Genomic DNA, 22,741 nt, shown 5'->3' on the forward strand with positions numbered 1-22,741 from the left:
GACCCTGGTGTCGCGAGGCCCCTGAGGAAGACGCTGGGGGCGGGACGCAGCGAGGCGCCACCGGAAGCGGAAGCCCGGTAATCTCCTGGGCCCGGAAGTATGGGAAATATAGTTGTGTGATCCCGGGATCCGGGGGCGAGAGGCGGTGGGGAAAGGGACGAGGCTGGCCTCCGGCCCCCGCGCGCCCTGCGCAGGGGACTGAACCCGCCGCGTCCAGTTGCCTGGCCCACCCTTTGCCCGCGCCGGGCGCGCTCTGGGGACCCTCGACGGGGCCCATATTTTGCTGAGGGACCTGGGTGGGCCGCGCTGGGCTGCGCTGGGCGGTGAGAGAACCGGGCGGCCTAGTGCGCTAACCTGAGGCGGTGCCAGCCATTCTGCTGTTCGTCTCTTTGTACTTCTTAGGGCTTGAATGGGGCCTTCTGCTGCGGGCGCTAAGTGCGACCTTCGAACCCTGGTTGCAGTAATGGTGAGGGGCAGCGTGACGTTATTTTATTACCCAGTCCGGGCCATCCCATAGGTTTCCCTCCGCCTTCCCAGGGCCTTTCTTAACCCAGAGAGTGGTTTCCCAGCTCCAGAAAATGAGCTCAGAGCAGGGGGCCACGTTGAGGGAGGCGAAGGGCATTGTGGGGCGTTAGGTAAAAGCAAGACCCCAACTGACAGACCTCCTCTGTCCTCGCGCTCCCTAGGCACGCGGCGCTCTGCGTGAGTTCTGTTGGAAAGGCTCCAGGGCGGGAAACCAGGCGCTTTCTGCACGCCTGCGTCCTCCAGTAATCTTGGTGGGTTTTTTCCCAGCCGCTTGCGTCTTTGAATAGTCTGGCTATTTGATTACGTGAACTCCTTTGCTTAGAGTAGCGCCATTTTGCAGTAGGGATGCCGACTGCAGCCTCTCCCCAAATCTGCTTCCTGCTTTCGGAGAAGTGTCAGGTGTTTTTGTCTGAGAAGACGGCACTCGAAATAGACACTCAAAATAGGATGGAGGAAGATTGAAGAGCCAGGCTGATTGCTTTTCTTAGTCGTTTGTCTTACAGATGATGAAGTAGTTCCAGAGAGAGGCAATCACTGCTTATTGTTGATGAAGCTGGGAGTGGGGGTGGAAAGCAGGGCCTCTGAGCAGCTGCCTCATGGAGTCTTTGCTCACCTTTACTCTTGGGCATGGCCTGTTACTACAGGGTTCCCTGTTCTCCCACATGATCTATTGCCTCAGGCCCAGCAGGGATCTAGGTTGTGGCATCACTTTTGGGGCGGGAGAGGTTTTTTACTCTAAGGCTGCTTTCCTTCATCCCAGCAGGTCTCTGGAGTGGGTTGCTGGTCTCATCTTCCCCTTGCCTAGTCTCATTTTTGAAGCTCTCCCAAGCCATGTCCAGACCCTCCCTCATCACCTTCACCCCAGCCACTGACCCCAGTGACTTCTGGAAAGATGGGCAGCAGCAGTCACAGGCTGAAGAGCTGGAGCCTGCCTTGGATGGGGCTGCGGCCCGGGCTTTCTATGAGGCCTTGATTGGAGATGAGAGCAGCACCCCTGAACCTCAGAGATCACAACCTGAACCTGCCGGTGAGAGAAAGAGGAAGAAGAGAAGAATGATGAGAGAGGCTACAACAGAAGCATCAGGAGGACATGGTCAAAGGAGATCCCTTGAGGCTGAGGACAAGATGACTCATCGGATACTGAGGGCAGCCCAGGAGGGGGACTTGGCAGAACTAAGAAGGCTGTTGGATCCCCATGAGGCAGGGGGAGCTGGGGGGAATATCAATGCTCGGGATGCCTTCTGGTGGACCCCCCTGATGTGTGCTGCCCGAGCAGGCCAGGGGGCTGCTGTGCGCTATCTCCTGGGCCGGGGAGCTGCCTGGGTCGGAGTTTGCGAGCTGGGTGGCAGGGATGCTGCTCAGCTGGCTGAAGAAGCAGGCTTCCCTGAGGTGGCCCGCATGGTCAGAGAGAGTCATGGAGAGACGAGGAGTCCAGGGAACCGGTAAGGGGAAGCCTTCGCCCATGCCCGTCTTCAGTGTGTTCTGCGCTTCCTAGCCACTCCACACCAGCAAAGAGCTGAAGGGTTCTCTTCCCCGTCTCCCAGTGTAGATAGATAAGGCAGTGTACTAGGACGATCATGAGCACGAGCTCTGGGTTTATTTATTTATTTATTTTTTTGAGCTCTGGGTTTAAATGCTAACTCTGCTTAACTTGGGCAAGCAACCTAAAGTCTAGGTGCCTCAGTTTCCTTGTCTGAGAAACGGTGGTAATAAGAGCACCTTTCTCATAGGTTTGTTAGGATTAAATGGGTTCGTATATGTCAAGTGTTAGAACAGAGCTTTCCACATAGTAAGCACTTTGTAAATATTAACTGTAGCTATTGTATCCCTTCCTTGTGAGTTCTGGTTACCATCTCTTTACCCAACTTTCCCCTTCTGGTCTTTCATTGCTAAGTGGGGAAGAAGGCAATTTGTTCCTTAGAAAGACTGGAAGGACCTTGTCATTCCCCCCGTCCCCCACCTCCACCCTTTCTCTGCCCTCAATCCTTTCTCTTCTTCCTCTGCAGGTCCCAATCCCTGTCCACCCAGTACTGTGAGACGTGTGATGCCTACTTCCAAGACTCCAACCACTGCACATCTACTGCTCACCTGCTGTCACTGTCCCGTGACCTCCGGAACCCCAGTCTGCACTTTGGAATGCCTACTTCCAGCCCAGGCTTCAAGCTGCTGCTGAGGGCAGGCTGGGAGCCTGGAATGGGTCTGGGACCCTGGGGCAAGGGCCGTGTCAACCCCATCCCTACTGTCCTCAAGAGAGATCAGGAAGGGTTAGGATACGGATCAGCACCCCAACCCCGAGTCACACACTTCCTGGCTCAGGATACCCGGGCGGTGGCTGGGAGGGAGAGAGCCCCTCAGGCAGCCACACTGAGCAGAAGGGAGGAGAGAAGGCAGAGGGACAAGGACAGAGCCTGGGAGCGGGCTCTGAGGACATACATGAACCTTGAGTTCTGACCTTGCAGAGTCTGACACTGGACTCTGTTGAAGTCTGAGCTGTGCATCTGACCTGGGCGCTGTGAGTTACACTCCCGGTGTCTGCTCAAGTCCAGACACTCAGATTTTGGTCAACAGGCCCTACCTTTGAGAGAGGGGCTGAGAGTTGAGAAATAAATCAATCATCTCACTTGTTTTGTGTTTTATTTTAAAAATATGTATTTATTGATTTCAAAGAGAGGAAGGTAGAGGGGGAGAGATAGAAAAACAGCGAGGAGAGAAACATTGGCTGGCTCCTGATGCCCCCTACGGGGATCGAGCCTGCAATCAGAGCATGTGCCCTGACTGGGAATCAGACCAGTGATCTGGTGTATGGGGGATGCTCAACCATGAGCACCTCTGCTGTGTTTTATTCACTTTTCTGGAAGCTGTTATGGAGAAGCCACAGAGTCTGGGGGCCACATGCAAGTCTCCCCTGAGCCAGAAAGGGCAGCCCCTCCAGGTGGCATCATAGGGTCACCTCCCTGCCAGCCCTAGCCCTTTTCTAGAGCACCCCAATAGGGTGATGAGAGTGGGTTGGGGCTTGTAGGAAGAGGCCAGTGTGGTGGGAAGCCCTCAGATGATGCAGCCTGTACTCTGTTCGCTGACTGGCACCAGTACTCTGGCCTCTCAAATCTCAACTTGAAGCCAGGTGTTCCACTACCTGGAACATCCTAATAGGAAGGCGGAAACCTATGCCGTTCGTCTACGCTTGTCTTCCCCATCCTCCCCTGTGCCTTGTGCTGCGGGTACCAGGTGCCCGGCGCTGAGATCCGCTGGGAGGGACGGAACAACTGAAGTCCCAGGACTCCTCATGGCTCTGAAGTCACGGACACAAACACGAGCTGTGGGGGGAGAACCCAGGGCGGGGGCTAAAGGGCAGGCGCGTTCTGGGGAGCGCGGGCGCCGGGGCCTCCGGGCGACGAAAGCGGGGGCCGGGGCTAGGACACGGGTCCTGACGGCGGGGACGCCCGCGGGCTGCGCACCGACGTCGCGGGGGGCGGGCCATCCGCAGGGTCCTCCCCGCGAGTGGCGGCTCCGCCCCGCCCGGCCCTCCGGCGCCCTTGCAGCTGCTTCCGGCTCGGCGGCTCCGGGCGCCTCCGGGAGGCCGCGGCCCGAACGCTGTGCCCGGGAGGGGCCGCCGCCACAGCACCCGGACGCCTGGGTCCCCGACAGGCCCGCTCGTGGGCTCGCGACTGCGGTCTCCGAGGACGTCGTGGCCTGACCTTCCCGAGGCCGCGTCTCAGCTGCGCGCTTGGGGCCCGCCCGCCGCCCGGGGGGACTCACAGCCCTGGAATCCGAGGGATGAACCTGCTGGCGAGGTTCGCCGACACCTGCCCCACCCTCCCACAGGGGACTTCCCAGCGCTGAGCTCCCCAAGTCGGCAGGTTAGGACCCTACATCGGAGCACTTCCTTCCCTCTTGGATGGAGCGCCGCCTCTCCAGCTTTGGGGGCACCTTGGGTGGCCTCGGTGAGTGAAACTGGGTGTGCTGTTTGCTGGGAAGAAACCCGGAAACGGGGAGGACGCTGTCGGGTGACAGAGGCCTGGTCGGATCCTGAGACTTGGAAGTCTTGTGTGTGGGGCGGTGAACGCACTCACCCAGCAGATTCCTGTGCTGCTGAGCCTCAACAGTGCCAGGACGCGGCCTCAGGATTTGGGGTTCATTGCACATTCCAACCATGTTCCTGCGACGGCTGGGTGGCTGGCTACCTGGCCCTTGGAGCCGCCGGAAACCCAGGCCTGACCCGCCCACCCCAGAACCCAGACGGCTGGATAGCTCCTCGGAAAACTCAGGGAGCGACTGGGACAGCGCCCCAGAAACCATGGGCGATGTGGGGCCTTCCCAGAGGAAGGACTCAGGGGCCCGGAGTCGTTCTGGGACTGCTCCCCAACCAAGCAGGGAGCCCCAAGTTGAGCAACTGGGGAGCAAAAGGATGGATTCCCTCAAGGGGGACAAGACTGGTGCTGGCATTCAAGAGTCTGGGAGACTGGAGGCAGCAGAGGCCATTCCCCATCTGGGATGGGACCCTGTGGACTCAGGTGGCACCAGGAGATCTGAAGTGCCTCCTGAAGGGGGACTGAGCCCCCCTGGGCCTGAAGCGCCAATGGAGAAGCCTGGCCGCCGTCAGAAGCTGCTGGGCTGGCTGCGGGGGGAACCAGGTGGGGGAGCAGGGGCTCCCTCGCAGTACCTGGGGGGCCCAGAGGAGTGTCTGCAGATCTCCACCAACCTGACGCTGCACTTGCTGGAGCTGCTGGCCTCGGCCCTGCTGGGACTGTGTTCACGGCCCCTGCGGGCAGCCCTGGACATGCTGGGCCTGAGCGGGCCTCTGGGCCTCTGGCTGCATGGGCTGCTGTCCTTCCTGGCTGCCCTGCACGGGCTCCATGCCGTGCTGAGCCTACTTACTGCTCACCCCCTGCACTTCGCCTGCCTCTTTGGTCTCCTACAGGCTCTGGTGCTGGCTGTCAGCCTCCGGGAGCCAAGTGGGGATGAGGAGGCCACTGACTTGGAGGGTAATAAGTTGAGGAGGGAGGGAGAGGAGCAGAGGGGAGACCCAGGAAAGGGGCTGTGACCTCAGAGTGGGTGTGACCAGGCCCCCCCTCCCCCTCCGTGGGGTGGGAGCAAGGGTGAAGACAGTGTGGCCTTTAGGAGAGTAGGGGGGATGACCCAGATTGTAAGCACAGGGACCTCAGGGATGGGGAAGAAACCCCAGAACATGAGGGTACCCACCCACCCAGGGAGAGAACAGCTGTTCAGGGCATCTGGGTTTATGGACAGTGGGGGCATAGCCCTTGAATTCACCAGCTGTTGTTACTTTTTGATTTTATATTTCTCCTACCTTCAAGTTTTTTTCCTCATCTTCACGTTTTAAAAGCCAAAAAATATTTTTTTTTTAATGTTGTGGTGGAGAATAAAGACTAAATAGTCCTCTCTACCTTTCAAGACTCCCCAGGGACAGACAGAACTCTGGCTGGGGTAAGAGGGTGGTTGGGAGACCCAAGGGGTCCCTTGGACCTTGGGACATCTAGGGTAGAATGGGGCTGCTAGGTGGGTGGATTTGGGGACTGGATGGGGCGCACAGGCAACAGGGAGCCTGCAGGGATGAAGTGGGTGTTTCTGGGAGTCAGAGGGAGTGGGGATGGTGTAGGTGGTACTGGCCGGAGGGGTGGGGCAGGGGCAGGCAGCCCTTGCAGGGATTAGGGGTTGCTCACTCAGCAATAAATCACTGTCACAGCAAATCCTAAATATACCACTAAAATGAGTGAACTGCCATGCAGTGTCCTTCCTGATGCCGCCCAGCTAGGGGTTCAGGTGGTAGGAAGTTCAGGGGGCGTTTTGAAATGGGAGTGGGATTGATGTCTGGAGAAAAACCCCAACATGTGATGAGGATTGAAAAATCGTCTTTATTACTCCTTAGAAGGACACCTCCGGCTTCTCTTCACCACAATCTTAGTCCCACCAAATACATCTGGGGGCACAGATGAAGCCACAGGTCAGTCACTGGACTACTTGCAGGCCTCTGGTGGGAGGAGGGAGAAAAGAAGAGGATGGGAAGGAAGGAAATCCAGGAAGAGATGCAAGCTTGCTGGTAACGGGTGGGGGAGAATGCACTCCCTCATTCCTCCCTTATCAAAGGGGCCTCTGCGGCCTGTTTCCCTCTGTGTCTGACTCTCCCCCCTGCATTTACTGCAAACTCAGAAACCTCTCTTGAGTAGCCCACAGCCTATCCAGGCTTCCTCTGGTGCCATCACAACCTATAACACAAATGGAGGATATGAACACAGCCACTCTGATAGTATCAGCCTTTGGTCCTGCCCTCTGGTGACATCACTTGAGTCCCTTTCCTTCAGCACCTGCAGCAGACTTGGTGAGTCCTAGTTCTCTTCTGTGGGACTTTGTCCCCTTACCTTGTTTCCTGGGAGTCAGTAAGAAGGCCTTGGAGTCCAGGCAGGAGGTCAGGGACTGGAATTCCTCCACACACTTCTCAGGAGGGTATGGTGAGCGGTCTGAAAGGGCACAGCAGGGCCAGGCCCATCAGCACCTCTACTTAGCAAGTCCCCTGGGGAGGACCTGGAAGCACCCAGCCCTTCCTGGGATGATATCCCAGGGTCCAGAGTGAGGGGCTCTCCTGCCCCTCCCGGTTTCCTTCCAGCCCACCCTGCCTCGCCACCGCACTCACTGTAGAGCAGGAAGCGCTGGTAGCCCTGGCCCGTCTCCTTCAGCATGATTCCACCTGGGCATGAGCTGGAGAAGAGCTCGGTCTTCATGTCTGGGCGCCCTGTCAGGATGGGTTGGGGGAAGTGTGAGGACAGAGATGCAAAACAAGCCAACCAGGGGATCTGGAGAGAGGGAGGGCTGGAGAGAACCAACCTTCAGTTCTGAGATCTGTGCTCCCTTCAGTCAGGTGGTAGATCCATTCCCGGGGCACACAGGACCCAGTTTTCCTGCAGAGGTGGTGGTGGCGAGAAAGAAAGATTGAATGACACCCCAGCCACACAGTACCAACCTTCATTTATTCCTTTATTCCTTCTGAAGCCTGGGTCAGCTTGGGTTTCAAGCTACCAAGGGTTAGGCCCATCTCTCTCCAGATGAAAACTAACAAAACCATCGCACTCAGTGGGCCAAGAACAGGATATGCCAGTGAGCCCCGCTCTTTGTGGGTCGGTGCTCACACTTTGGGCAGAGACTGTACCTGTTGGTACCTCTGCCTCCTCACCACTTACGTGCGGATGGTAGCACGAAGCTGGAGCTGCGTGGGGGCAGAGCCCGCAGCCATGTTGAAGACAATGTTGTCCACAGGGTCAAAAGTTGCCAACTCCTCCTTGGTGGGAGCTGCCCCTGCAATAAAATGCCACTGGCCCAGGTGGGGCTCTGGAAACTGGAGAGACAACAAGGGGAGCAAGAGAGGGTGTGTCCCACTGCAGGTCCATCCAACCTGCCAGGACAGCAAGACTTCGTGTGGAGGTATCGGCTGCCTTTTTCCAACTAGACTTGGATCCACGACGGGGAGTCATTAAATGACTTTTCCTCTTTTCCTGCCCTCAGTAACCCGAGTGCCCCTCCAACCCCAAATGCTACCATGACTCCACATTGATGGCCGAAGTACTAATATATTTTTACTCCTCCTTGTTTTTATCCTCACAGTATTCACACCCTCTTCCTCCCCTCCTTTCACAATGTAGCTTCTGGTCACGCTAGGCCACCCACTCAAGTCCCTCAGAGCCCCCACTGCAAGTTTCCCCCCATTCTCAGTCCATACCTCTTTCCCATCCACGTCCTGAGTTGTCAGGTGACTCGGCTCAGGGCACTGGTAGATGGAATTAAGGAGAATGCCATAGAGGTAAAGCAGAGCTGCCCAAATTTGGTGGAACATCTTTAGGCAACAGGGAGCTGGTATGTTCCTCGTGGAGTGGCTGGTGCCTTAACTATTCTCTTCCCCACTGGCTGGTCAGTCCACTCTGCTTCCAGCCCCTTTGCCTTGACCCTTGACCCTTTACCTGCTAATGAGTAACTTCAACCTTGTTTTCCAAACATTGATTACTTAGTGTTTGCCCTTCCGCCCCCTCTGCTAGACGCAGCCACTCTACAACACGCCCTGGCACGCCCAGGGTCTTGGGGGTTATCAGAAGAGCTGAGCCCTGCAGGCGGAGACGGTGGTCTCTATCTGAGCTGGGGTCTGCTGTGTTGTGCAGCACTGGAGAGGTGGATTCATTCATTCACTTAGCAAACTTTTTATTAAGTCTCAGCTGTTTGCCAGGAATTGGCTAAGCCCTGGGGACATAAAAATGAATAAGGCATAGTCTCTGGCCTTGAAGTCAGTCTAAGGAGAACTAGCTGTGTAAACAAATCATTGTAATACAACCTGATAAGTGCTTTCAGACAGGTATGAACCAGGTTCTGGGGCATGCCTGATGGGTGGCTTTTTCTCTGGTTTGTAATTGGGGAAATAATATGTACACCATCCAGAAAAGCTCACTGACACAGTTCATTCCATGTTTATTACTATAAGAAACTACATAAGCTAGTGGTTAAGGGGGACAGATAGACACGGTGCTGGGCAGAGTGGGTTCAAGCCCCAACTCTATTTATTAATCTCTATGCCTGCTTTTTCATCTTTAAAATGAGCATATCATCAATCTCAGGGGATTAAGAGATAATGCATATAAAGCCCTTTGCAAAAGCCTATACCTGGCAAGTCCAAAGTAAATATTCGCTGAAGTAATGCTTGTAAAGTGATTATTAGTTTCTGGTGGGTAATACAGTCCCAAATAATAGTACCAAAAGGGTTGAGCAGTTAATGCAATGAAATGTGGGACTTTCTTAATTATAATTTATAGACTGCCAAAAAAAAAAAAAAAAAAAAAAAGGTTTGTCCTGAGAGGTGAGGCTTGAGATTTGGGGCATCTGAAGGCTCAGTATGCTATTTTCTTTTTCAAATATATTTTATTGATTTTTCACAGAGAAGAAGGGAGAGGGATAGAGAGTTAGAAACATCGATGAGAGAGAAACATTGATCAGCTGCCTCCTGCACATCCCCAACTGGGGATGTGCCCGCAACCAAGGTACATGCCCTTGACCGGAATCGAACCTGGGACCTTTCAGTCCACAGGCCGACGCTCTATCCACTGAGCAAACCGGTTAGGGCTGCTATTTTCTTTTGGGGTAATGTTTGACATTTTTTATTTAAAAAAACTAAAAAATGTACTGGGGCAGTAAAGCAGTGCTTGACCCAGGGAGTCCGGTAGGCCTGCATCTGCCAGTTCCCTAGCTGTACTCACTGCATAAGGGGATGTAATAGCCATCTCCTGTTGAATGACTTATAAACGTGACTGTACGTGGAACCCTGGACTGAAACAGTAGTGGGACCCGGGTATAAACCAAGAACCGCAGAAGGGCCGGGCCGGGGGCGAAGGCGGCGGAGCAGTCACCCCGGACCTCGGCCTGCAGAAACCCTGTGGCGGCCCCTTCAAGTCCCCACGGCGGGAATCTGGTGTTTCGGTCCGGTCGGACTTCGTTTGCTCTCAACTCCCAACCTCGGAGGTGCCGTTTTGGGGGGGACAAAAGTCCTGAGAGGTAGTAAATGCTTAGCTTCTGAAAAACGGCGTGTTCCCTCGGCCGCGCACCGCCGGTGAGAAACACGGCACCCGCACTCCGCAAAACGCCCACCGGACGGAACCGAAATTAGGCCCAACGACACGACCGGACGAAAGACAGCTCGCGAGCCAGCCCCAACCGCCCAGCACGGGGTGACTTCCGGAGCCGCCGCAGGAGTGGCGCGGCGCGGCGAGGACGGGGACGGGATTTTAGGTGGCCAGGACAGTGCCGCCTCAAAGTCTCTGCCGGCCAAGACCTTAACACAGATTAACGAGGCACAATCTCTAGTCCCCAAACTCCAACACCTATATCACCGTCCAGAGCTTCTCGAGGCAGTCATAAAGTCTCATCTGGAAATTCTTTTCCAGGCATTTACAGTGGCCACCTCAATCTCCTCTGGCTCCAGCGCGCGCACGGAAGAAAGGAACGGCGCCAGCGAGGGTGGGGCGGTGCCTGTGTGTACGCATGCGTAATGCGACGCACGCAGACGCAGTACGGTGCCCCGGGCGACGGCGGCGGCTCCTCGGGGTGCTCGGCTCCCTCCCATCTAGGCCGGCCCCGGCCCGTCTCGCCCTCAGGGACTCACTGTTTGGGGCCGTGGACTTTCTTGTCGTGCCCCACGAAAGTGAAGCTTGGGGACCTGAGGGGAGCCGGAAGTTCCGCCTCGCGATCTCCAAATATTATCGGGGAAACGGAAGTGGCCGTCGGTGGCAGGTTGGAGGTGACCGGAAGTGACGGCACCGTGGGGAAGTCGGGGGTGGGTCCGCGGGGTGGTGTGTGTATTTGATGTGTGTTGGTTGCGACGCTCTGCTGGAACTCCGGAAGAAGGCGGAAGAGGGGGGCAGTCAGCTAACCGGTCTGGCCCCCCGTGAGTGTCCGTCATTTTGGGTCTGTCGTGAGTTAGGCGGGCTCCGTGGGCGTGGCGCGCCTGCGCGAAACCACTTTCTTCGCAGAGTGTAATGCGACCCTCCCCCCCTCTTTCTCGCGTTGTCCCAGCTTTTCTGGGCCCTTCGCAACCGGTGATGACCCTGGAATCCTGCTTCCTTGCTTCCCTGCTCCCTAGCCAGAGTGGCCCACTCTTGGGATTGGCATCGTGGGGCCCCTCCCACCTCCCGTCCTCCAGCTTCCTTTGGCGTCGTCTCCTACCCTTTGCATTTCTTTCCCTCTGCCCCGGAATCAGAAGGGGGATGGGGTGGGTGTGAGTGTGTGCTCGTGTGGGAGAAATGTAGGCACGGGGGCGGAGACTCGGGCCGGGAGGCTTCTGGGTATATAAAATCCGCTCTGGGCGACAGCGGCCTCTCTCCCTCTGTTCTTCCGTAGAGAGCTGTAGGCCATGGAGCCCAGTAACAGTACCAGTACCACCATGGAGGAGCCTGACAGCCTGGAGGTGCTGGTGAAGACCCTGGACTCTCAGACCCGGACCTTCATTGTGGGGTCCCAGGTGAGACCCCAGTACTTCTGGAAGACATCCATTAACTTTTCCTCTTGTAGGCCCTTTAACCTGAGAGAACAGCCTGATTTTCCGGTCCTCAACTTCTCTTCCATTGCTTTCTTTGTTCATATTCTAGACAGAACATTTTTTGATGTGTCTTGTTGAGGAAGAAGCTATGGTTTCTATTGAACAAGCTAGGTTTTGCTCTGCCTTCCTCCACCTCAGTAAAACTCAACGCAGAGGGAAATGTGGAGGAAGGAGGAGGCTGTATGCCATCATCACGAGTGAATTGCAGCTCAGAGGGATAGCCATGGCTCCGGCCTTTGGGAAGGAAAATAGAACACACAGACTCCAAACGCAAGTGTGTCTTGAAAACAGAAATTGGTTAGGTCTATACTGAGTTTTTAAAGGTGAGAAATCAGAGCCCATAATGCAGGTAGAGGCCTAATAGAGTGTTGAGTGGAGTTACTGATATGTGTGGTATAATTTTAATCGTTTGAGTTTAACAGCATTGGCACAACTATCAATGTCATTGCGCCTGTAATACTGGGAGACAAAATTGTGAGGGGTTGGCCCATGGTTTTTAAAACGTGACAATATATGTGTTTCAGAAAACCATATAGGCTTTTGTGATTAGATGTGTGTCAACACCTGAATCTTCCCAAGAGGAAGGTGTCTGGTTAGGAAAAATAGTCGTCTTTTTGCTCCCTTCTCTCCCTCTTGGTTGAGTCTTCCTTCCTCAACCTGATTGTCCACCCCATCTTCTTCGTCTTCGCTTTTATCTTTGAGCCTAGAGTTGTATCATTTTGTGTTCGGGGAGCCGTATCTTTAGACACACATTCCCTTGTGAGCCAGGCAGAGGAGTGAACAGATTATCAGTTGGCTTTTCTGTTTCTCAGCCATGTAGTTTTCTCCTAGGCCTAGAAGATACAGTTTATTGTCAGTATTTTGACAGGGAGTTGTCTTAGTTTGGGGCTTTGCACATCATTACCTCACAATCAAGAGAAATGGGTAGTGATTTTATAATGAGGTGGTTTTTACCCCTCACCCCTACAAGTCAGTTGTCCCTCCTCTGTCCTTCCTCTTCCTCCATTCCCTGACACCTGTTTGTCCCTTCTGTGCAGATGAATGTAAAGGAATTTAAGGAGCACATTGCTGCCTCTGTCAGCATCCCCTCTGAGAAACAACGGCTCATCTATCAGGGACGAGTTCTGCAGGATGATAAGAAGCTCCAGGAATACAGTAAGGGGGTGGGGGAGGCAGTTCGGAGTTTGAGGCAGCTGTGAAGAGGGATGAGCTGAAGCCATGGGTTTACCTGAGAGATATATATATATAGTTTTTCTTTCTTTCTTTCTTTTTTGCAGATGTTGGGGGCAAGGTTATTCACCTGGTAGAACGTGCACCTCCTCAGACTCAGCTCCCTTCTGGGGCATCTTCTGGGCCAGGGTCTGCCTCAGCCACCCATGGTGGGGGACCCCCACTTGGTACTCGGGGGCCTGGGGCCTCTGTTCATGACCGGAATGCCAACAGCTATGTCATGGTTGGAACCTTCAATCTTCCTGTAAGCTTGTGTTTCACCTGGGGTGGTTTTTGTGGTGAAGGATAGTGTTGGTTGTGGTCCAGCCAAGAGCTCAGTATTTAGATTGGGTTTGGAGGGCCCTGTGGTCTACGAATGGCCTCAGATGTGAGAAAAGGGATGTGTCTCCAGAGAACGAATTGGAAATGTGGGAGCCTTAACATTTGGCTTCTCCCAGAGCAACTTCCCTTACCCTTTCCCCAGAGTGACGGCTCTGCTGTGGATGTTCACATCAACATGGAGCAGGCCCCAGTGCAGGTATTACAGGGCCTGGGAGGGTCAGGGAAGGGGATCTGGGAGAAGGAGGCCATGAGGTGGGATTGGACTTGGCTGAGGAGATGCTGGGACCTGGTTCAGTGGGCTCTGGAGCTCGTGGCTGTATTGCAGACTTGCCCCAACTCTCCCTCTCTTGTCGCAGAGTGAACCCCGGGTACGACTGGTGATGGCCCAGCACATGATCAGGGACATACAGACCTTACTATCCCGGATGGAGGTAAGTGGTCTGTCACTCTCTCCCCATCCTCCCTACCCCTTGTCTCAGCCCGGGAGTGAAAGCATGACTGGCTGGTTCCTTTCATTTTTTTGTCTTTGGGCAGAAAAAAGTATCTATGTGAGGCTATCTTGTTCCTGCCAATCCTCTCGGTGACTGGTGTCTGGGAAGTTTGTTTTATACTTGTCAGATAACTCTCCTGGCATTTTTTTTTCAATTAAAAAAGGATTTCATATTTTATAATTTTTTAAAACTTTTATTTATTGATTTTAAAGAGAGGAAAGGGGAGAGAGAGAGAAAAGCATTTTGTTGGTCCACTTATTTATACATTTGTTGGTTGATTCTTATATGTACCCTGACTGGGGATCGAGCCCGCAGCCTTGATGTATTGGGAGGTTTCTCTAACCAACTGAACTATCCGGCCAGGGCCTTTAATTACTTTCTTTTTTAAACCATGTTTTTGTTGACTTTAGAGAGACGGTGGGAGAAAACTGTCAATGAGAGAGGACCATCAGTCGGCTGCCTCCTGCATGCCCCCTACTGGGGATTGAGCCCGCAACCCTGGAATCAACCGGGGACCTCTGGGTGTGTGGGTCGATGCTCAACCAACTGAGCCACACTGGCCAAGGGAGGACCTTTAATTTCTTAATTATGATATTTGATACTGAAATGTCCAAATTTCATTAGTTTGTGCTGTGTCTGCAGCCTGTGGCTTTTTCTTTTCTCCTTGTGGAGGTTAGCAAACCATAATCCCTTCTTTTTGTTAGTAATTCATTTGCAAGAATTTCAGGTATTAGAGCCTTGCCTCCAGAGCACTTTGTCCACTCAGGCTCCTTTGATCTAGCAGTCCTCTGCGGCAGGCTCATCCTGCCTTTGGTACCCTGACCCTCCCCCACTTTCAGTGTCGAGGGGGGCCCCAAGCACAGCCCAGTCAGCCGCCTGCACAGACACCGACTGTGGCCCCGGAACCAGGAGCCTTGAGCTCTCAGCCATCAGATCCGGGTGAAAGCGAAGCGCCTTCTCGGGAGCCCATGGAGGCAGAAGCGGAGGAGCGTGCCCCAGCCCAGAGCCCGGAGCTGACTCCTGGCCCAGCCCCAGCGGGCCCAGCACCTGTCCCAGAGACCAGTGCACCCAAGTGAGAGATGGAGGGCACTTTGGGAGCGGGTTGGGGTCCTGAGTGGAGGATGAGGAACAGGAGAGTGTGATGGGGAAGGGAGGATTTCTTGGAGGTCTATGTGGAGGTGGTTGTGGTCGAGGAGGGGCTCTGGAGTAGAGTAGGACTGGTCAGCTGACCTGCACGGTTCTCCCCGGGGCAAGGAAAACCAAGTGCTGCTTCCTGATCACGATTCTCTCCCCTGTGTGCACAGGGGCCCCATCTTTTATTAGAGTCAGCATCTTGCCACTGTGGGTGCAGGCTGTGCAGTGGGGAGGGTGGAGGCAGTTTATCTTCCTCCCCATCTTCCCATGGGCGGGGATAAAGAACAGGCTCTGCTAGGCCAGGGAGGGATTGGGCCAGGGTTCTGGGAGGCCAGGAGAGACAGCAATGTGGTCCCTGTCAGCCGTGAGGGGGGAACAGGAAAGCCTTGGCTCACTGCCCCTTGGGGTTGCCCACAGCCATCCTTCCCCTGCGGAGTACATCGAGGTGCTGCAGGAGCTCCAGCGACTTGAGAGCCGCCTTCATCCCTTCCTGCAGCGCTACTATGAGGTTCTGGGTGCTGCTGCCAGCACGGACTACAACAACAATGTGACCCCCCCCCCCCCCTCCCCCCCCCCGCCCCCCCCCCCCCCCCCCGCTCTCCCCAGGGGGAGCCGGCTGACACACATCTCCCTCTCCCCACAAAGACGTCATCCCGTTCAGGATAGGCGATCATCTTCGCAGGACCCGCTCTCTGTCTCCTGGGTTGTTTTATTATTTATTTGTTTTTAATGCTCACCTGAGGATATTTTCCTTTTTCTTTGTTTAAATATATTTTTATTGATTTCAGAGAAGAAGGGAGAGGGAGAGAGAGACAGAAACATCAATGATGAGAGAGAACCACCGTTCAGCTTCCTCCCGCACACCACTGGGGATCGAGCCTGAAACCCAGGCATGTGCCCTTGACCAGAATCAAACCCGGGATGCTTCTGTCCGAAGGCCGATGCTCCATCCACTGAGCCAAACTGGCCAGGGCCCGAGGATATATTTCTTTTGATTTTTAGAGAGTGGAAGAGAGAGGAAAAGACCGAGAAACATTGATGTGAGAGAAACACATCAATTGGTTGCCTCCTGCACAAGCCCCGACCAGGGCCCAGGCAGGGGAGGAGCCTGCAAGCAAAGTATGTGCCCTTGACCAGAATCGAACCCGGGACCCTTTGGTTCACAGGCTGATGCTCTATCCACTGAGCCAAACTGGCTAGGGTTAGCAAGTTTGTAAAGTAAGGGAGATTAGTAGATGATGACCTTGATTCACTGTAAGGTCTGTTTTAATAGGAAACTATGTGTATACAATAGAATTCTGCAAAGATTTGGTATCTGCAGAAGCTTCTAAGGCTACACCTAAAGGTTTAGCAGTGGTTCTCAACCTTCTGGCCCTTTAAATACAGTTCCTCATGTTGTGACCCAACCATAAAATTATTTGCATTGCTGCTTCATAACTGTAATGTTGCTACTGTTATGAATCGTCATGTAGATATTTGATATGCAGGATGGTCTTAGGCGACCGCTGTGAAAGGGTCTTTCGACTGCCAAAGGGGTCGCGACCCACAGGTTGAGAACCGCTGGTTTAGAGGGTGTGATATTCTCAGGTGTTGCTTTGGTTAGTAAGGTGGATTCCAGCCTGATGTTTTCTCCCTTTTGTGTTTTTCTTTTCCCCCTTGCCTTTGGCCGGGGCTACAGCAAGAGGGCCGGGAGGAAGACCAGCGCCTAATCAACCTGGTGGGGGAGAGCCTGCGGCTGCTGGGCAACACCTTTGTGGCCCTGTCTGACCTGCGCTGCAATCTGGCCTGTGCACCCCCTCGACACCTGCATGTGGTCCGGCCTATGTCTCACTACACCACGCCCATGGTGCTCCAGCAGGCGGCCATCCCCATCCAGGTGGGTCGGGCCCGCCGGGCCCGAGGGAGAATGGAGGGCTCTTGGTGGAATGACCCAGGGTAGCTACTGGACTTGAGGGAGGGTAGGAGGAGAGGAGGCTTGGAAACAGATGACGAGTGATAAGGGAGATTTCAGAAATACGTCGTGGGGTGGTGCTCTGGGTTACCCTCGTGTATTTTTCTCACTTCTGTCCCACTTGTCTGCTCCAGATCAACGTGGGGACCACTGTGACCATGACGGGGAATGGGACTCGGCCCCCCCCGACTCCCAGTGCGGAGGCATCTCCCCCTGGTCCAGGGCAGGCCTCACCCCTGGCTCCCTCTTCTGCCACTGTCGAGTCAACTGAGGGGGCGCCTCCCCCAGGGCCGGCTCCTCCCCCAACCGCCAGCCACCCGAGGGTCATCCGGATTTCCCACCAGAGCGTGGAACCCGTGGTCATGATGCACATGAACATTCAAGGTGAATTAGGGTTGGTGCGAGGGTGTGAGGGTGAGGAAGGGGGAGGCCAGGGCTGCTGCTGGTAGCAGAGGGGTCAGAGTAGGTGTGTGTATGTGTGGCGAGGGTAGGGGGGAGCAGGGACTGCTTGTCCTTGGAAATTTGTTTACATGGAGAAGAGAGCACCTCCTCCCTGTCTAGATGGTGGGAAAGGCAGGCAGGTATTCTAGGTAGGAAATGGGGGCCTGAAGGACTCCCATCTCAGGAGGATACAGTCAGGCCTTGGCCCCACTTGTCTCAGGACCATTCTATCTGTCTCCCTTCCCAGATTCTGGCACACAACCTGGTGGAGTTCCGAGTGCTCCCACTGGCCCCCTGGGACCCCCTGGTCATGGACAGACCTTGGGTAAGAGTGAGGGCATCAGAGCAGGCTGAGCTCTGGGTAGAGAAGGGGTAGGGCCAATTGGGTGGGTTGAAGGGGTCCAGGTTCAAGGTTACATCAGACCCGCCCCCCAGGCTCCACCCTCATCCAGCTGCCCTCCCTGCCCCCTGAGTTCATGCACGCCGTCGCCCACCAGATCACTCATCAGGCCATGGTGGCAGCTGTTGCCTCCGCGGCCACAGGTAATGACCTGGAAAGGGAGGCCTGGGAGGAGGGCCATGGTCCATGGTGGCGGGTGTTGTTGGCTGGCGAGCATGGGCCCGGCCCTCAGCCCTCTTTGGTCTCTCCCCTGTGCCACGCACAGGACAGCAGGGGCCAGGTTTCCCGGCAGCCCCGACACGGGTGGTGATTGCCCGGCCCACACCTCCACAGGCTCGGCCTTCCCATCCTGGGGGGCCCCCAGTCTCGGGGACTCTGGTGAGTAGGGTGGGAGAGTTTGGTTAGGGGTCCCTGGGGAGGAAGCCCTGTGGTGGGGCACGGAAAGGGCAGGGCCAAAAGCCCCTCTCTCTCAGCAGGGTGCTGGTCTGGGTACCAACGCCTCTTTGGCCCAGATGGTGAGCGGCCTTGTAGGGCAGCTTCTTATGCAGCCTGTCCTTGTGGGTGAGTCCTCGTTCTTCCCTCAAATTTCAGAGATTTCTGTGGCGACCCTCCCTCCATGACCTCCTCACTGGTGTTTCCCAGTTCTTGCCGGGGTTGCTTGTTCCTACCGTCCTGCTAGAGGACTGGAGTGGAGGTGCTGTGGGCCTTGTTTCTGTTTAGATCTCACCTTGCTGCTTTTGGTCCCTACAGCTCAGGGGACCCCAGGAATGGCTCCACCTCCAGCCCCTGCCACTGCGTCAGCCAGTGCTGGCACCACGAACACGGCCACCACAGCTGGCCCTGCCCCAGGGGGCCCCACCCAGCCTCCACCCCCTCAACCCTCCACCACAGATGTGCAGTTCTCTCAGCTCCTGGGGAACCTGCTGGGGCCTGCAGGGCCAGGTGCTGGAGGGCCTGGCATGGCTTCTCCCACCATCACTGTGGCGATGCCTGGTGTCCCTGCCTTTCTCCAGGGCATGACTGACTTCTTGCAGGTGAGTGGCTGGCTTGCTCTTTGCCCAGCCAGGCACTGGTGTCTTGTTGCCATTATGTCACCACTGGGAAGGAACCCTGGGGATCCACTAACGCCAAGTCCTCCATTTTGGAGATGAGGAAAATGGGCTTGTAGCATTCGTGTCACTGCTTTCTGACCTAACTCATTCAGGGGGGAGAGGTGCTGCTTGGCCTCCTTCTGCTGCTCAGTACTGCCCATGCATGTTCTGCTGTAAGGAGTCGAGACCAGAGTAGAGCCCCCCCATTTTCCAAACCTCTCTGGTTCGTACCCTCCTGATGCCATTTTATGTCCTTGTACCCATTCTCACCTCATCTTCTGTTCTTTATGTCTTCTTTGTTGTCAGGCAACACAGACGGCCCCCCCACCCCCCCCACCCCCCCCACCTCCACCTCTGGCCACGGAGCAGCAGACCATGCCCCCACCAGGGTCCCCTTCTGGTGGTGCAGGGAGTCCTGGAGGCCTGGGTCCTGAAAGCCTGTCCCCGGAGTTTTTTACCTCGGTGGTGCAGGGAGTGCTGAGCTCCCTGCTGGGCTCCCTAGGAGCTCGGGCCGGCAGCAGTGAAAGTATCGCCGCTTTCATACAGCGCCTCAGTGGGTCCAGCAACATCTTTGAGCCTGGGGCAGATGGCGCTCTTGGTGAGCATGGGCAGGGCGGGTGCCTTGGCCTTCTCCAGGAAAGGGCAGCCAGGGGAAGGTAGATGACCTGTCATTAGGGGTATTGCTAAGGTGGGATGAGGGTGATGGGCTGGGATGGGTGGGTAGGTTGGTGATAAAGACATTGCTAACTTCTGCCCCTGTCCACAGGGTTCTTTGGGGCCCTGCTCTCTCTCTTGTGCCAGAACTTCTCCATGGTGGATGTGGTGATGCTTCTCCATGGGCATTTCCAGCCACTGCAGCGGCTCCAGCCCCAGCTGCGATCCTTCTTTCACCAGCACTACCTGGGTGGCCAGGAGCCCACACCTGGTAACATCCGGGTAAATGAAGGCCTGGGTCCCAGAGCTCTCCTCCTCCGCCTCCTCCTCCTCACCTTCAGTACCTAATCCCTGACTCAGTGTATCTGTCACCTACACTGTGACTGTCCCAGCCCAAGCAGTCCTGGTCGTGGGGGTGGAGGAGGAAGTGTCTTGAGGACTGGGACTTGAATCTAATCTGTGCTGTGTGTCCCCCCTCTTCCCCCCCGTAGATGGCAACTCACACATTGATCACTGGGCTAGAAGAGTATGTTCGGGAGAGTTTTGTGAGTAGCCCTGCCCCATCCCCTCCTCTCCTGCGTCTGGTAGGGTAGCTTCTGTCCTCCTGCCTCCTGGTGTCTTGGGCTCCTGATTTTTGTTGTGTCTCAGTCCCTGGTGCAGGTGCAGCCAGGTGTGGACATCATCCGGACGAATCTGGAGTTTCTGCAGGAGCAGTTCAATAGCATTGCTGCCCACGTTCTGCACTGCACAGGTCTGGCCAGCTGGTCGGGGGAGCAGGGTGTGGAGGTGTGCAGGGCTGCAGAGCCAGCACGCCCTCCTTGTCTTGCCCACAGACAGTGGATTTGGGGCCCGTTTGCTGGAGTTGTGTAACCAGGGCCTGTTTGAGTGCCTGGCTCTGAACCTGCACTGCTTGGGGGGACAGCAGATGGAGCTAGCTGCTGTCATCAATGGCCGAATTGTGAGCACCCCGCCCAGATCCCCCAGCCTTTTGTTTCCTCAGATTTCCATTCTCTTCGGTATCCTGCAGTTTCATTTTTCTTCTCCCAATTGCCATCCTTTACCCTTTGATACCTTTCAAAAGCTGGTTGCGGGTTTTGTGTTTGAGGCTGCTTTCTGCCCCTCAGCGTCGCATGTCTCGTGGGGTGAACCCGTCCTTGGTGAGCTGGCTGACCACTATGATGGGACTGAGGCTTCAGGTAGTGCTGGAGCATATGCCTGTGGGCCCAGATGCCATCCTCAGATATGTCCGCAGGATTGGTGATCCCCCACAGGTAAAGGCCCTGATGGTGGGCTGTGGATTCAGGGACTGCAGGGAGCTGGAGAGACTTAAGAGGGCCTTTTGTCTTCTCCTCTGTCCAATTTCACAGCCACTTTCTGAAGAGCCAATGGAAGTTCAGGGATCAGAGAGAACTTCCCCTGAGCCTCAGGTACGAGAGAGAGGTTGAGGGACCAGATGACTGAATGGAGGGATGGGGGTGGGGATCGAGAACTCTGACTCTTCCTGCTGTGTGACCCGCAGCGGGAGAATGCTTCCCCAGCCCCGGGAACAACAGCGGAAGAGGCAATGTCCCGAGGCCCTCCTCCTGCCCCTGAAGGGGGCTCTCAAGAGGAACAGGATGGAGCTTCAGCTGAGACAGAACCTTGGGCAGCTGCAGTCCCCCCAGTAAGTGTCAGGTGATCGGTGGGCCGAGGCAGCTGAAAGTTGTGGCAATGACTTCCTAATCTTTTTCTTCCCCAGGAGTGGGTCCCTATTATCCAGCAGGACATTCAGAGCCAGCGGAAGGTGAAACCCCAGCCTCCCCTGAGCGATGCCTACCTCAGTGGTATGCCTGCCAAGAGACGCAAGGTGGGTTTGCCTCTTCCCTGAGGATCCCTCTTTATCCAAATTCCCGTCATGCTTAGAATCAAACAAACTGAGCTGGAAGGAGGGAGTTCTAGTTTAGCCCCCTCATTTAATTGACGAGGAAACCTTTGTAGACTCAGACTTGCTCGTGGCTGCCCCATTAGTCTTTTTGCCAGCAGCCCTGTCACCCGAAACTCCCTAATCCCTGACTAGGGCCTGGTTTCCTTACCATGGGTTTCCTCTGATGGACCAGATAGCTTTGAAGAGCGAGTCCAACACATTCAAATGCTGTTGTGGCCAGAGCCAAACAATATTAAGGCAGCACTTCGGCTGTTAAACACATGGGACTGTTTCCCTTCTTGCTCCTGGCGTGGATACTGGTTGACTCGTGGAAAGGGTGAGCTGGGTGGTGGCACTGGATCTGACGCTGATCCTCTTTTCCCTCCCAACCCCGTCCCCCAGACGATGCAGGGTGAGGGCCCCCAGCTGCTTCTCTCAGAGGCCGTGAGCCGGGCGGCTAAGGCAGCCGGAGCTCGGCCCCTGACGAGCCCCGAGAGCCTGAGCCGGGACCTGGAGGCACCAGAGGTTCAGGAGAGCTACAGGCAGCAGGTGCCCCCACCTCGAAGCAGAATAGGGATGGTCTAGTGGGAGGGGTTGGGCTAGGGTCCCTCTTCCCCACATCCCTTCAGAGATGAACTGGTCTGTGGCTACTACTTGATGTTTTTAAGATCTTCTCCCCTAGTGGCATCTGGGAAGGCTCAGTGATCCTTATTGGGCTACTGACAGTGTTAGCTGGTGGGGAAGTGTTAGCTCTTGAGGGATGGCCTTGCGTGTTTGTTGGGATCCTAGGGCCTTGGCCAAGCCCTCCAACCTGCTTGTTCTCTTTCTAGCTCCGGGCTGATATACAGAAGCGACTGCAGGAAGACCCCAACTATAGCCCCCAGCGCTTCCCTAGTGCCCACCGGGCCTTTGCTGAGGATCCCTAGCTCTTTGCCCCTCCCCCACCAGGGGACCATTTCCCCCCCTCTTCCTTCACAGTATTTAAGAAATAAAAGTCAGATTTTCCTGGCCCTTTTGTCTGTAAATTGTGTTCATTACGTAGTCTGGGCCCCTTAAATCTCTAAAGTTGACTTTTAAAATGGAATAACCCCTAGGAACCCGCTATTCCATTTAGCTTTGAACATGTTGCCGTGAGCAGATGTACACCACGTTTTACTGTTCACGGAGCACACTTAAATGTACAGGCCTGTCCTTGGACAGCCTGCTTTCAGTTTTTCATGCAAAATACTTTTGCATGTAAATACCTGAGTTATGAGATGGAAGAAACGTATTCCAGGTGCATGCTAGGACTTTGAAACTGTCCAGTAAAAACCCATTTCTCAAGCAGCAGCAGCCAGACGGCTCAACCAAGACTGACCAGTGCTAGAATTTGTCTACCCAGTTCAAGGAGCCCACTGCTCATGTGGTTGACATAGCCCATGACAGCTAGAGGCACTGTTTGTAGGTGGGGTCGAAGTGATAGACATGGCTACAAAATCTGTTTCTGCCTTTGAGATGTAGTTGCTGTCCCCTCCCCT

The 22,741-nt window shown here is 55.2% G+C and overlaps 4 protein-coding genes across 24 annotated transcripts; 3 read left to right on the forward strand and 1 right to left on the reverse strand.

The window, feature by feature from the left end:
* Positions 1-103: 103 nt before the first annotated feature.
* Positions 104-3,145, forward strand: GPANK1 (G-patch domain and ankyrin repeats 1). Of its 4 annotated transcripts, none has more exons than XM_036356637.1 (4): positions 104-466; positions 687-776; positions 1,286-1,967; positions 2,532-3,145. In XM_036356637.1, exons 3-4 carry the CDS (start codon positions 1,357-1,359, stop codon positions 2,974-2,976), a joined length of 1,056 nt encoding a protein of 351 aa, XP_036212530.1. In that variant the 5' UTR covers positions 104-466; positions 687-776; positions 1,286-1,356; the 3' UTR covers positions 2,977-3,145. The 4 variants fall into 4 exon arrangements, with proteins under 4 accessions (XP_036212530.1, XP_036212528.1, XP_036212529.1 ...); XM_036356635.1 differs by having other exon boundaries at positions 1,289-1,967; XM_036356636.1 differs by lacking the exon at positions 687-776.
* A 124-nt stretch (positions 3,146-3,269) lies between these two features.
* Positions 3,270-5,942, forward strand: CUNH6orf47 (chromosome unknown C6orf47 homolog). Its single transcript, XM_036356638.1, has one exon. The coding sequence runs from the start codon at positions 4,676-4,678 to the stop codon at positions 5,564-5,566; it is 891 nt and encodes a 296-aa protein (XP_036212531.1). The 5' UTR covers positions 3,270-4,675; the 3' UTR covers positions 5,567-5,942.
* A 436-nt stretch (positions 5,943-6,378) lies between these two features.
* Positions 6,379-8,480, reverse strand: APOM (apolipoprotein M). Its single transcript, XM_036356642.1, has 6 exons — positions 8,255-8,480; positions 7,719-7,873; positions 7,366-7,439; positions 7,175-7,273; positions 6,903-7,001; positions 6,379-6,514 (listed from the first exon to the last, which is right to left on the reverse strand). The coding sequence occupies exons 1-6, from the start codon at positions 8,366-8,368 to the stop codon at positions 6,501-6,503; spliced, it is 555 nt and encodes a 184-aa protein (XP_036212535.1). The 5' UTR covers positions 8,369-8,480; the 3' UTR covers positions 6,379-6,500.
* BAG6 (BAG cochaperone 6) lies at positions 6,510-22,235 on the forward strand. Of its 18 annotated transcripts, none has more exons than XM_036356621.1 (26): positions 6,510-6,862; positions 11,410-11,530; positions 12,646-12,763; positions 12,886-13,082; positions 13,302-13,355; positions 13,516-13,590; positions 14,490-14,722; positions 15,202-15,331; positions 16,463-16,660; positions 16,870-17,119; positions 17,424-17,501; positions 17,612-17,719; positions 17,842-17,954; positions 18,050-18,137; positions 18,327-18,610; positions 18,974-19,265; positions 19,434-19,603; positions 19,813-19,866; positions 19,970-20,072; positions 20,155-20,279; positions 20,446-20,592; positions 20,689-20,748; positions 20,841-20,984; positions 21,060-21,167; positions 21,627-21,773; positions 22,055-22,235. In XM_036356621.1, the coding sequence occupies exons 2-26, from the start codon at positions 11,423-11,425 to the stop codon at positions 22,148-22,150; spliced, it is 3,480 nt and encodes a 1,159-aa protein (XP_036212514.1). In that variant the 5' UTR covers positions 6,510-6,862; positions 11,410-11,422; the 3' UTR covers positions 22,151-22,235. The 18 variants fall into 18 exon arrangements, with proteins under 18 accessions (XP_036212514.1, XP_036212511.1, XP_036212508.1 ...); XM_036356618.1 differs by lacking the exon at positions 6,510-6,862 and adding an exon at positions 10,557-10,846; XM_036356615.1 differs by lacking the exon at positions 6,510-6,862 and adding an exon at positions 10,557-10,810.
* Positions 22,236-22,741: the final 506 nt, after the last annotated feature.

This window comes from Myotis myotis, unplaced genomic scaffold, assembly GCF_014108235.1.
Source record: "Myotis myotis isolate mMyoMyo1 unplaced genomic scaffold, mMyoMyo1.p scaffold_m19_p_26, whole genome shotgun sequence".
Classification (NCBI taxonomy): Eukaryota; Metazoa; Chordata; class Mammalia; order Chiroptera; family Vespertilionidae; genus Myotis; species Myotis myotis.

Bases quoted from the DNA above. Each gene is read 5' to 3' on its own strand.
- GPANK1 (XM_036356637.1), top strand. From the start codon at position 1,357: ATGTCCAGACCCTCCCTCATCACCTTCACCCCAGCCACTGACCCCAGT. The intron at 1,968-2,531 runs GTAAGGGGAAGC...CTTCCTCTGCAG, and splicing joins ACGAGGAGTCCAGGGAACCG to GTCCCAATCCCTGTCCACCC.
- CUNH6orf47 (XM_036356638.1), top strand. From the start codon at position 4,676: ATGTTCCTGCGACGGCTGGGTGGCTGGCTACCTGGCCCTTGGAGCCGC.
- APOM (XM_036356642.1), bottom strand. From the start codon at position 8,368: ATGTTCCACCAAATTTGGGCAGCTCTGCTTTACCTCTATGGCATTCTC. The intron at 7,274-7,365 runs GTTGGTTCTCTC...CCATCCTGACAG, and splicing joins CACAGATCTCAGAACTGAAG to GGCGCCCAGACATGAAGACC. The intron at 7,002-7,174 runs GTGAGTGCGGTG...GTGCCCTTTCAG, and splicing joins CCAGCGCTTCCTGCTCTACA to ACCGCTCACCATACCCTCCT.
- BAG6 (XM_036356621.1), top strand. From the start codon at position 11,423: ATGGAGCCCAGTAACAGTACCAGTACCACCATGGAGGAGCCTGACAGC. The intron at 14,723-15,201 runs GTGAGAGATGGA...GGTTGCCCACAG, and splicing joins CCAGAGACCAGTGCACCCAA to CCATCCTTCCCCTGCGGAGT. The intron at 21,168-21,626 runs GTGGGTTTGCCT...CCCGTCCCCCAG, and splicing joins TGCCTGCCAAGAGACGCAAG to ACGATGCAGGGTGAGGGCCC.